Raw genomic sequence first — 12,886 nt, 5'->3', positions numbered from 1 at the left:
TCCCACATCCCAAAAACATGTATGGTAGGTTAATTGCCCATAGGTGTGAATGTGAGTGTGAATGGTTGTTTGTTTGTTTGTATGTGACCTGCGATTGGCTGGCAACCAGTTCATGGTGTACCCCGCCTCCTACCCGATGATAGCTGGGATAGGCTCCAGCACGCCCGCGACCCTAGTGAGGAGAAGCGGCTCAGAAAATGGATGGATTTAAAAATCATTTTCAACCTATATTCAATTGAATACACGACATAGACATTTGATGTTCAAACTTATGAACCTTATTGTTTTTTTTTTTTTTTGCAATTATTCTCTCATTTTGAATTTGATGCCTGCAACACATTCCCAAAAAGCTGGGACACGCGTATGTTTACCACTGTATTATGTAGCGAATACCCCTATGAAGCAGTGTTGTCAACGGCAACCCCCAAGAGCTGATAACCTTTGCATTCCGGCCTCTTGACTCCCACAGCATGATTGGGGGAAGGAAGTGATTGACAATCGTTGAACAATGGAACATGACCACCCCTTAGTGGTGACTAGAGACACTGCGTGTGGACAATAAAATGACATTGAAGAAATCCCACGTTTGTAACAAACAAAACAAACCATGAATATTCTAAATGTATACCTTGATGTCTATGTCATTAATGTGTCAGTTTTAGAGGTCTGGCTATGAGACTTTATGAACTGTTCCTCTTGATTTGAAGCCAAACAGTACGAAATGTGCATTGAACAATAAGTAGTTGATTTGCCAGGACTAAAGTTTAAACAATCATTTTATATGCTTGATCTATGCGTGAGACAGTTTCAAAGTTGGGAATTGTTTATTTGAAAATATGCTGAGTCTAAACCCGTACTTAGGGCGTGGGTCACGCAGATAGAACAAAATTTAACATGGAAACCCGAGTCGATGGAAGAGGTCTTTTTCCCCCGCCTCAGTTGGCACAAAAAGCCTTGACATCCTTTCTTCTTGGGCTTGCTCTCTCTCTTCCTGGCTAACCTCTCTTTAGTTACGGAGGTTGGCTCCGGCCAACCCCTTTCTTCCCCCCTTTTCCTTTGGTGTGTCACTACGTGGCGCGAGCAACCCTGGACCACAATGGCGGCGCTGTCCGATTAAGAAGCCTGCCATGTGGGTTCTATCTGTTTTCCCAGCCTTGACTTGTGCTCGTGGCTCAGGAGAGACACTACTGGCGTTACTACGAGTTACACCTGCAGCCTCGCGCAAGAGCGTGGACCGCAACAAGTCTAAACGGAAAGGTTATCAGCCCACCCCACCACATGAACAACAATATTATTTTTGCTTCTCTTTGTTTTTACTTTTTGTGCATCTTCTCCAACTAAACCTGCCTCCGTTCCTCCTGAGACAACTGAGAAAGACCAGATCCGGTGATATACGATCGTGAGTAAAACAATGCAGTGATTACTAGAAAGTACAAATTGGTACATAGTAATTTGGGGTTAAGTTAGCGAGCTCACACGAGTCGCAACTTTATTCTCCCACACTATAATTCAACTCATTTCACACTCACATCACGAGTTCATTCACCCTATATCTTGTCTGTAATTTTTGTAATAAAGTCCGTTTTCATTTGTCTCCGAATTCCCCTGCAGTTTTCATTAAATTTTCTCTAAAATTCCACTTCCTGTGTGTACTGTGTGTGTTTGAGTCCAAAACAGTTGAGTGCTGAAATTGAGAACTTTTATTTCTATTAATGTAGCGAGCCTTCAGAATTATTGATAGAGGTTTTTCTGTCACTTTTCACAAAATTTACGAATATAAAAAGGTGTGTCCGATACGAGACAAAGATAGTTTAATTGTAACCTTCGACGCGTACGTGGAATTACACCGGAAGTAAATGCCGGGGTTTACTTTCCGATGCATTCCTTTTCCAGATGAATGGAATGAATCCAAAGATTTAAATGTACTGTAGCTGTAGGCTACAGCTGATTAAAATTCTCTAGATTAGGCTAGCAGTTACCATGGTGCAAAGGATTGTTTCCTCAAAAATGGCCACTAAGATTGGAGGGATTAACGGCATACTGTGCTTTTTCATCATGATTTTTTTCTTCTTTGCAGCAGTGAAATGTTCATATTTTTGTTGGAAAAAATTTGAAAATGTGGTGAATTTTCATGCACATTTAGTAACTTTTAAAATCCATCCATCCATTTTCCAAACCGCTTATCCTCAGTAGGGTCACGGGCGTGCTTGAGTCTATCCCAGCTATCTTTGGGCGAGAGGTGGGGTACACCCTGAACTGGTCGCCAGCTAATCGCTGGGCACATATAAACAAACAATCATTCACACTCACATTCACACCTACGGGAAATGTATCTATCTATTCAATATCAGGTCAATGGGTAATAAATCAATGTTGATTAATGACATCATCGCGACCTATGATCTAGACTCTTTACTACTACCGTATTTTCACGACCATAAGACGCACTGTAATAAAAGGCGCAGTCTCAGTTACGGGGTCTATTTCTGTATTTAACACATACATAAGGTGCACCGTATTATTGGGCGCAGGCATGGTAAAACAGACGCTAGCTTAAAACATACGGTAGCATGCATGCATGCTAAAACAATGTTTTTAAAAAGGCAGCAGGAGCAAAACTGAACTATGTACCAAGTACTATAAAATCATGCATGCCACTAGCATGAATTCTCACTCCTATCTGTCTGCTTTCCCGCTCTGCTTGTTTCCACACACACTAAACACACAAGTCGCTCAAAACTCTTCTTGAGCACTACAAACAACCACTACACACCACATTATCCCCTTTTCACTAATGTTTGTTTGTTCAGTGTTTGTTCATTACCCTTCTCTGTACCCTGGCTACCCATGTACTCACGTTATTTTTTGATCAATCCTCAACCACAAATCCATCAAAGTCTTCATGTTCTGTATCCAAAATGAACAGCTGGGAAAGTTCTCCATCAAACACGCCGGGTTCCCTCGTCATTGTCAAGAGTCAGTCTCGTTGCCGTGCGGCTCCTCAGAAATGATGCCGGCTTTTACGAAAGCTCGAACAACAGTACAAGCAGACACGTTAGCCCAAGCATCCACAATCCATTCCGATGTCCAGCGGTTGGAGTTTATTAATCCATTGCTCGAGTTGGTCTTCCAACTCGGGCCACCTCGCCTTGTTTCCGCGGAAACTCAGCTTCGTCTTCTTGACTTGGCGAAGCTCATTTTCCTGCTTCCTCCACTTGCGAAACATGGATTCGTTAATCTTGAATTCTCTCACGGCTCCTCGATTCCCATGTTCCTCCGCATAACTGATAGCTTGCAGTTTAAACTGTGCTTCGTAAGCGTGTCTCTTCGTAGGTGCCGTTTTTTACTGCGGTGAAGCCAGCCTCCACTCGTAAAGTAGCAGTCAAGCCAGCCGCCCCTAATTTTGTTCATACTAGGCATTACGGTAATAGGTCGCCATCTCGAAGCGAAAGCCACCTTCAAAATAAAAGCTTCCCAATAATACGGACGTCAGTGCTCTTCGGTTAAGGAATGCAACCAGGAAAGTTAATTTGGATATATATATTTGGAACTTTTTATCAACTCAGCAATTTCTTGAACTTAAATGGACTTTTTGACAAATTTCAATCAGGTTTCCGAACTCATCACAGTACATCACCTCTTATCAAAGTACTAAATGATATCAGGTTAAATACTGACTTGGAAAAGGTGTCAATTCTGACCTTGTTGGATCTCAGTGCGGCTTTTGATACAGTAGATCATAATATACTGCTGAACAGGTTGGAAACGTGGGTAGGACCAAATGGAACAGTCCTTAAATGGTTCAGGTCCTACCTGGAGGAAATGAGTTATTTCGTAACCATTGGAACAGTTCAATCTCATCGAATGGCAATGACCAATGGGGTCCCTCAAGGGCCAGTTCTTGGACACCTCCTGTTCAGCCTGTATGCTACCCTTGGGTCAAATTCTTCAGAACCTTGATGTTGACGAACATAGCTATGCAGATGACACACAGTTGTGTCTCCAGTTCAACGGAGGTTTTGTGTCACTGTCTAAAACAAACAACTGGATGAGCCAAAACTTTCTTCAATTCAACCACAACAAAACTGAGATAATTGTTTTTGCCAGTAAAGAAAAGAGGATTGCTCTTGGTAAATACCTGAATTCACTGTCTTTAAAAGCCAAAGACCAAGTCCGAAACCTTGGTGCTCTGATACATTCCCACCTAACTTTCAACAGTCATATCAAATCAATTACTAAAACTGCCTCCCACCAGCTGAAGAACATATCCAGAGTGAAGGCTTACATGTGCCAAGCAGACCAGGAGAAGCTCATCCATGCTTTTAACTCAAGTAGACTTGACTATTGTAATGGTCTTCTGACTGGACTACCCCAAAAGAACATTACACAGCTGCACCTCACTAAGAATGCTACAGCTCGTGTTCTGACCAGAAAAAAAGAGGTGAGAACATACTATTCCAATTCTAAAGTATCTACAATAGCTCCCCAGTCAGCTTTAGAGTATATTTTAAAGTTATGCTCCTGGTCTATGAATCACTAAATGGTTTAGGTCCTGACTACATGAAAAAATGTTATAGATAAATGTTGCCTTCCCGTGCCTACCTTTGCTTTTGGTCTGGTAAAGGTCTGCGTAAATATCCTTTTCATGGCCGACAACATCTCTGTGCATGTCAACAGTTATTTGTGTCCCAAACTGTGCAAAATGTTGCTATACAGTATGGAATTCTTTGTTTTTAAATTACTTTCTGTTGTTCAAACGACCGTTGCCTCTGAGGAAACCAGCAAGTTGACATACTCGTGACATCACCTCCGTGATTAACGGCCATTATGGACGCCCATTTGATCGAAGACTTTGCCAACAAAGTGCAATAAACAATATAGAGGTGTATTTTTCAGCTTCTAGACACTTTCCCAACTAAAGTAATTAATTACTATCATTCAAACCCATAAATGTTAATTTGGCCAGTGTCCTTTTAATAATTTTCAAAATGTAAACAATAATAAAAATGGCGAATAGTTTTCATTAGTCAGTAACACGTCTTAGTTATTTTCCCACTTTCTTGTGTCATTTCTAGCCAGAAGATGCTGATAATATGCAACAGACAGGAGACACGAATCACACACATGCACACACGCCCACCTCACCTCAGACTCCTTATAGTAGCGGTCAGGGATGTCGTCGTAAGCGATGTCGACAAAACACACCTCCCGCTCCTGGTCCTTCAACTCAGAGTCAAAGATCTGTTCAAACAAACACTTCAGTTGGCATTAGGGAATATAACAAAACAACTCAAAATTGTCAAAAACAAAGGATCAAGGCTGGACTGTGCAATTATTGTAACACCTTACAAAACCCAATAGGGGGTACTGTGCTCATGTCTTTATTTCTTCACAATGCCTTACATGCTTCAATGACTGTTACACACGCCGATGAAAACTTCACTGTGGCACTGTAAAACTGTTCCAGCAAAAAAGTGATGCAGATTCTTCATTCTGCTTGACCTAACAGCTGAAAAGGACAGGTTAAATAAATAAATAAATAAATAAAGAGATGAAAATGTTGGTACTGCTCTGTTAATGACAGAAAAACCCACAGGGGTCACATAAATACAGTAACTTGAATCTGACAAATGTAATAATAATAAAAACATTATACACGATTTGACTCTGTAATGTTACTTGTAGTCAAATATCTAGACTGTCTATTGTTCTCCTGTGGTTCGCACACCTATTCCCGTTGTCCGTTCTGTCCCTCGGTCTGTACCCTAAAACCCTTTTTCTGTCCTCCTGCATTTTCAATAAACATCAGAATGATTTTTTTAAAATGAGCATAGGAAGTATTTCAAACTCCCCTGTTGCACAGCAAAACTTTCCACCACAAAAGGCAGACAGATCCGCAGGACAGATGAACAGGACAGGTAAAGAAAAAAAAATTAGATGGGTGTGTGTGTGGGTCGGTGGGTTAGGTAGATAGATTAGATAGGTTAGATAGATAGATAGATAGGTAGGCCCACCCTCAAGCTGCTGGACTGTGATATAAGCCCTTTACCTGTCAATCAAATTACACTGAAAATGAGATGGCTGAAGTCAACTACTGCCTTAATATTGATAACGTGCTGCTGTGGTTATGGTTTAGAAACAGTTAACTTTCCCATACGTGTGTGTGTGTGTGTATGTGTGTGCGCGCATTATGTGGGGAACACACAGACAACTCCGAGCGCTGACGTTTTAACGATGTCGCCGCGGTCGAATGAGTTTTTAGCCCTTGCCCTTAGCTCGCGAGCTCGCATGCGAGCAAATTTAATAAACAGTTAATGTTCCCTTAAGTAGTAGTGTTTATCTACGGAGCAAACGCCGATTTGCCACCAGCTTGCTGCGTCGTGAGCAGTGCGGCGTGTGTGACCACAACAATGAAAACAATGGGGGACAGGTTTACCATTTTACAATTCCTTGTCTCTGTTGTCCTCTTTTTCTCATTTCAATCATCCAAGTGCAACATTATTAATCACAGACAACAAAAATGTATTGTTATTCCTTATAAAACTGATCAACAAAGAGTTTTTTAAATAATAATTTAATTTAATAATAATAATTAATTGGGACAAAGAAATGTAGATCAACACAATTTCTAGGATTTCAAATGGCATCCGCCCAGCCACTTGTTGCTAGAATTAATAGGGCTCAGTCACAACTGCACAATTGGCCAATGAAAAAGCTGACCTGACCTGAAAGTCACATCCACGTTCGAATGCTAAACAAAGGGTTGTTGCCACTTTGCCCCAAACACCAAGGGAAACTACTCCAAAAATAAATAAGAATTACCTATACACATGTATTGCAGAATAAGCAGCTCTGTACTAAATGGAGTGGAACTCCAATTTGGAATGCACTAAAGGTCATACAATTTGGAAACTGACCTAAATGTTAGACCCCTACCTCACTGGCCTGGGAACTAGTTGGTGACCTGATGGTGACTTCCATCCATCCATCCATCCATCCATCCATCCATTTTCTGAGCCGCTTCTCCTCAGTAGGGTCGCGGGCGTGCTGGAGCCTATCCCAGTGCCCCTCCCATTGGGACTGGTCGGGGCGCTTCGGTTGGGCTGGGGGACCGCTCTGGGTCCTGGGGAGTGGGTGGCGTCCACCTGGCTGGGTCCCTCGCGGGATGGGCTCGCTGGCTTGGCCTCTCTTTGCGGGTGGAAGGGGCCGGGCCCACCCTTCCTCAATGTGCCGGCTCAATAACTCCGTACACCAGTTGACTAACATGCATGTGATATGTTGTTCATTCACTATTTAGTTCCATAGACACGCTATAGGCTATAATAGTTTGTGCTAGGACCAATAATAATAACAAGTTATGTTAAGATATCAACTCTCAGGTTCTTACTGGTGTTTAGGCACTAGAAAAAGCATCCCACCGCACCACTCGTCACGAGTACTGTCTTGCTCATTTCCCACATCCTGTCCTGTCCTCTCCTTTTCTGTCCTCTCTCATCTGATTATGTTTTTATCGTTGTGTGTGTGATTCAACCACACAAGAATAATGGCAAGGAGGAAAAGTGTTAGAATGCCCACAGAAGTTAAAGGTTCTACTCAGAACTTTAGCACTGCAGACCCCACCTCAAATGGTCATGGACATCTCCAAATTACTAAACCCAATAGCAGGGTCTTCTTGTGGACCCCGATAAATTCCCCCAGAAATTTTTTTTAGATAATACGCCGACCATTAAGGTTGCACAGTATGAAGTACACACTGGAAAGAAGGGGGAAAAACAAGCTATTTGCGTCATCACTACAGTTTGGGAATAGTGTGCATTAAGCTGTTTGTCATCTGTAAGCTGTTTGTCATTATCTTTCGAGGAACAGCATTAATCCTTCAGTATGCCTTGAGGGGGAGATTAGAGTTGACTGTTACATTTTTATACATACATACGCAAGAGATACTCATGCAGTCGTATCCTAGTGCATGTCGGGGTGAAGGAAGGGTTTGAACAATGTGTCCTAGATGAGGGTTCTCTGCATTGCCTAAAGCCTAGTCAGCAGGGCTTAGTTCTCAAACTGAGGTCGCCAAACACTGGGGGTCCACAAACTGTGGCTAAATTGCAATAAACTACTATGTTGTATCAATTTTAAAAAGTGCATACCTACTTACGGAGACTGATGCACCAATGAAACAAAGCTACCCCAGCTTTAAGGCAATTAAAAGCTGCCATATGTTTCTGACGTATCATCACAAATCTAGCATCCCTGCATGAATAAAGTTGGGGTGGGGTTTACAACAAATGGCATATTTTTTTTGAGAATACGTTGTAATTGCCCTTTTTTTTTTTTAACAGAATAAAGGAGTCTTTGCCAGAATAGAAGGCGTAATATTACGAGAATAAAGTTTTTAAATTCACATTTCCCCTCATTATATTTGGCATTGATATCATAATATAACATATATAATATATTGTTTTGGAAAAATACAACTTTATTCCTGTAACATTATGACTTTGTTTTTTAAAATAGGCACCGTTTTTATTCCTATGGCATTTAAGGGTACAGTGGTACACATGGTGGTTTGCCTTTTTACGATTATCAGGGGGTCCTTTGAAAAATATTTCCCCCGTACAGGGTCCCAGGACCCAAAATGTTCAAAAGCCCTGCTCTGACTAATATAGTCCAATAGTTACAATTAGAAGATTACTGGTAGGACAAGTTGTTGTTTTTCCTCAACTTCCATGGCTAACAGAGCTTCCGTTTGTAATGTTGATATCCTCATATCTTCCTGTGTGTCAGCGCTTTGTCACCATGTTGAATGTAAAAATGTCTCTGCAGTCTTTTTATCTTAGCCTTCCAGGTTGTCTTCTGTCATTAACTGTGTTGTTGACCACTGGTGGCATTAGGAGCGCTATGTTGACATGCATGTGTGCACAGGAATAAAGAGAGGGCAAGTGGGTGTATAAGAACTGTAAAGTCAAAAACACGTGAGGGTACCGTATATAGAGGAAGGTTGAGAGATGGCTTTCTAAAATAATGTAGTCATTTCTTTTCCACTTTTGTCAGAAAACAAAAAAACTTACTGAATACTGAATATATTATATTTATTAACACTTTAATTTTAGGGACAAAATTGCATGATCTGTTCAACTGAGGATGGAAACAATCTTAGCAGAGGTGGCCAGCATCATCAGACGATAGAGGCAAAAAGATAAATATTTTTGGTAAAAAATGACTAATGCCATTTTTTTATGTAACGTAACGATATGCAAAAACTGTTAGCAAAACCACCCTCCCCCCACAGAAATTAAGCAGATGTAAAGCAATGCATTCTTCAAGCCTAAAACGCAGTAAGTCCAAATGTGGCGGCCTCTGTGCTCCATGCTATCTGACAAATTGAAGGAAATGAATTGAATGAATGAGCTGAATGAAAACTAAATGGATCACGATTTTTCACACTCTTATCATTGTGTGTTTCTACTGTCCACTTTGCTGTTATAAAACAGAAATGTACCGATTGTGGGACTAATATGCTTAAAGGTCTTATTTTTCTATTTTAGCTAATAGGAAATTGTGCGAAAAGTTAATGTGCGTGTGTGTGTGCGTGGGCGCGTATTTGGCCAGAACATGTGGAATTCATGTGCCCTTTCCAAATGCACCCGGTTCACTTCAATACCCACTCACTTCCTGACCACATGCACATTTATTTTCCCTTCCCCTGCACCATTCATTTCCCTCTCCGTCTACTATACTTTTCCATTCCTCTCTTCCTGTCTTTTTAGGTATCCTCATCTTCCACTGGTTTATAGTCAGAGGGTCTTCTTTCCGTGATGATTTTGGTCAACTATGACATAATAATGACATAAGCAGCGACACTCACACAAGACCATAGAAACAAAATACTCATGAACTGTTAGAACACATCTGGGTATGAGTTCTACACCACTGCAAACTACAAGCCATCCATCCATTTGCTATACGGCTTACTGTATCCTGTTCAGGGTCACGGGGAACTCGAGCCTATCCCAGCAACTTCGAGCGAAAGTCAGATGACAGCCAGGATTGGTCGCCAGTCAGTCACAGGGCACATAGAGACAGACAACCAATCAGAATCACATGATCACTAAGTGGGAACTGAACCCACATGACCTGCACGGAAGTCAGGCAAATGTACTCAAACACCATCAGTGACTTGTAAACTACAACCACAATAAGCATACAGTAGTTCATACATACAGTAGAACATACTGTACAAACAGTACATTAAAATATTACTACCAGTGACTCTTAGTACCGCCGTCAAGCGTGAAATGAGAGGTTTGTTTTAATTGGCATTTATTCACTGCTTAGAAATTTCTTTAAATGTAATGCTCATGCAATGGTAATTCTCAACCGAATGTTTATGTATATTTAAATTCATGCTGCATAAGTATATGGACCACATATGTGCATTTTCAATAGATTTTATTTATTAATTTGTTTTTATTCTAAATACTGTGCTGAGCCAAATTCAACAAAATGTTGTTACATATACACAAAGTGTATTTTAGCAGGATTACACAAAAACAACATGACCGATTTCTCGAGACTCAGAGTTTTTTTTATTTTTATATTTGCACACTTTGTTGTTACCAGGGTTCCTACAAATTTGAGATTTCAAACTTCCATACTTTTTCCAGACCCTAATTTCAAGAATTCTCAGTAAAAAAAAAACAAAAACTTTTTTTAAACAATTTATTTTCCCTGGCAAGGCCTGAGGGCTTGACTATGAAAAGTCATTTCAATCCCATAACTTTCTAAGGGAAGGTAAACGCTATTCAGTACTCCAGCAAATAGATTTAACAATGTTAAACAACAACCACAGGTATGATGATAAAATCAGTTTTGCTTATTTTGTATATTCGGTATAGTTCTATGTGACGGTTGATGCAAGATCTCGGGCTGGCAACGTTGACGGTCTTTCTTGACTGAACATATAACATTGTCGCAGGATGCCTTTCAAAAGTGTTCAGTTCGTATTTGTCAGTTTTTGTGACAAGAGGTGTCTCGGCATTTTAATCACCTTTTGTGTTGCTTTCTTCATGTTGATTTCATCCTTCTAGTCTGCGAGTTGATTGAATTTTACAGAGTCAACTCCTTGTCCCGCTTCGGTCTCTTCATTTTCCCCTCAATACATCAGTAGCACCCAGTCAAAGGTGTTGTAATCACCAAAAAAGTACCCAATGAAATCACTCATTATTGTTTTAAATTCGATAATTTCTGTCCTCAGAGTACTTCACATTTACAGTACTTATCAGAAAGTCTGACTGTGTCAGGTTGCCAAGTTTGCCACGATGTAATGATGTTTTGACAGAAACTACTTGAGACGTTCGAAGAGTGTACATCATCAGCCGATAATGTACACTGATGGACTGTTCTTAGCCAATCAGAATCGAACATTCACAAAGACCATGGTACAATACTTTGTGCTTTCATACAAAAAAATTTTTTTTAGATATTCATAATTATTTGTTTTGGAAAATAGAATTGCTGTAACAGTCCTGGAAACATTATTATTTTTCCAAACAATAGTTTCCATTTTCCATACATTTCCTGACGTGGAAATTTATTAAATCAAATTTCATACTTTTTCCATACTTTCCATACTTGCATAGTGTTACAGGCCACTTGCACTGGGGCCATGCGGTGGAGTGATTCATCTGAAGAGAAAATGGAGTCAAGTCTCTTTTGGAGGAATTTGGATGCCCCCCATACCTATTATTTGACCTCTCTGTCCAGGTAGTGGTAGCATTATTGTTTATGAATAAGGCCTGTATGAAATTAAATGTGGAGGGTTATAAAGGAAAAAGTAAGCAAGGAGGCCAACATGTGGAGCAATTTCTTTGGCAGACTCAAATCCCATGCAAAGTGGTCTTCAATAATACAAATGGCTCAAGTTGTGCCAAATCTTCTAATATCTACAATCTCATTGTTCTGATGGTATAGCTAAAGCGCTATATAAGTGCAGTCCATTTACCATTTAAATTCAGAGTGCACTTACATTATCATTGATGCCTTTGTTGTCCTCATATTTTGTCTCTATGTGAATGGAGAACTTGGGAAGGAACGAGCACTGTAATAAAAAAAAAAAAAGAGCAACGCATTCATTAATAAAGCCTAAGTCAACTTAATTTCTCTCTTTGCTCTATAATTCACTGATGTTTTACATTTCAACTCTAGTTTATGAATTGCCACAAAAATGGCTCTTAAGCTGAAGGCTGCTTTAAAACAATCCTACTGGCGAGAAGAGACGCTCCCAAAGACGCTTTAAAGTTAAGCATCAACGATGGATTCAGGCACAAAGTCCTCTGACAAAGTAAATTCAGCCTTAATGTGTCAACATTAACACACGTATGGCAAATTCCACCCACACTAAAACAAATATCAGACATTCTGTCACTGTGTCGCCATTGTCTTCTTTTCCATCCCATAAACACGTGTGACTCATGGTGTCAACATTTGTCATTTACATAATAGACACCAGATGCAAAGTAAAGGCCAATAATATACCACGAATCTTCAATATTTCTATAAAGTAATCACCGGTGACAATGCCTCTTTGTCATTATTGCAGTCATGCATCACGTTATTCTTGAGGGGAAATGAATTATTTTCTCTGCATGGAATGACTCCAAAATCAAGGTTATTGTAATTGTTCGAAAATAGTAAGTCAGTCTTCTCAAGTGATCAGAATACTGTAAGTATGTGTTGAAGTTATTTGCAAACAGCTAAAAAGGAATGGTCGCAGACAAATAGTCGGACATCTGGACATTTATTATGTTATCCTATAAGGAGGGGGATGAAAAGACGATAGTTGCATCAAGTACTGTTATAAACGCAGGGCAAATTAGTCCCGGACTCCCAC

The 12,886-nt window shown here is 40.2% G+C and overlaps 1 protein-coding gene across 2 annotated transcripts in view; it reads right to left on the bottom strand.

Annotated features, from left to right (window-relative positions):
* The window catches only part of LOC133476222 (cytoplasmic phosphatidylinositol transfer protein 1-like), a 67,167-nt gene that overhangs the window by 7,232 nt on the left and 47,049 nt on the right, over nt 1–12,886 (bottom strand). The window contains exons 5-6 of one of the 2 annotated variants that reach the window (XM_061769338.1): nt 12,023–12,094; nt 5,146–5,241 (exon numbers count right to left, since the gene is read on the bottom strand). In XM_061769338.1, the coding sequence (XP_061625322.1) occupies nt 5,146–5,241; nt 12,023–12,094 (168 nt within the window). Of the gene's footprint in view, nt 1–5,145; nt 5,242–6,936; nt 9,956–12,022; nt 12,095–12,886 lie in introns of those variants that run through there. The other variant, XM_061769337.1, reaches the window with a different exon arrangement.

This window comes from Phyllopteryx taeniolatus, chromosome 4, assembly GCF_024500385.1.
Source record: "Phyllopteryx taeniolatus isolate TA_2022b chromosome 4, UOR_Ptae_1.2, whole genome shotgun sequence".
Classification (NCBI taxonomy): domain Eukaryota; kingdom Metazoa; phylum Chordata; class Actinopteri; order Syngnathiformes; family Syngnathidae; genus Phyllopteryx; species Phyllopteryx taeniolatus.
Note: the sequence above shows the minus strand (reverse complement) of the source record. Positions and strands in the feature narration are given on the sequence as shown.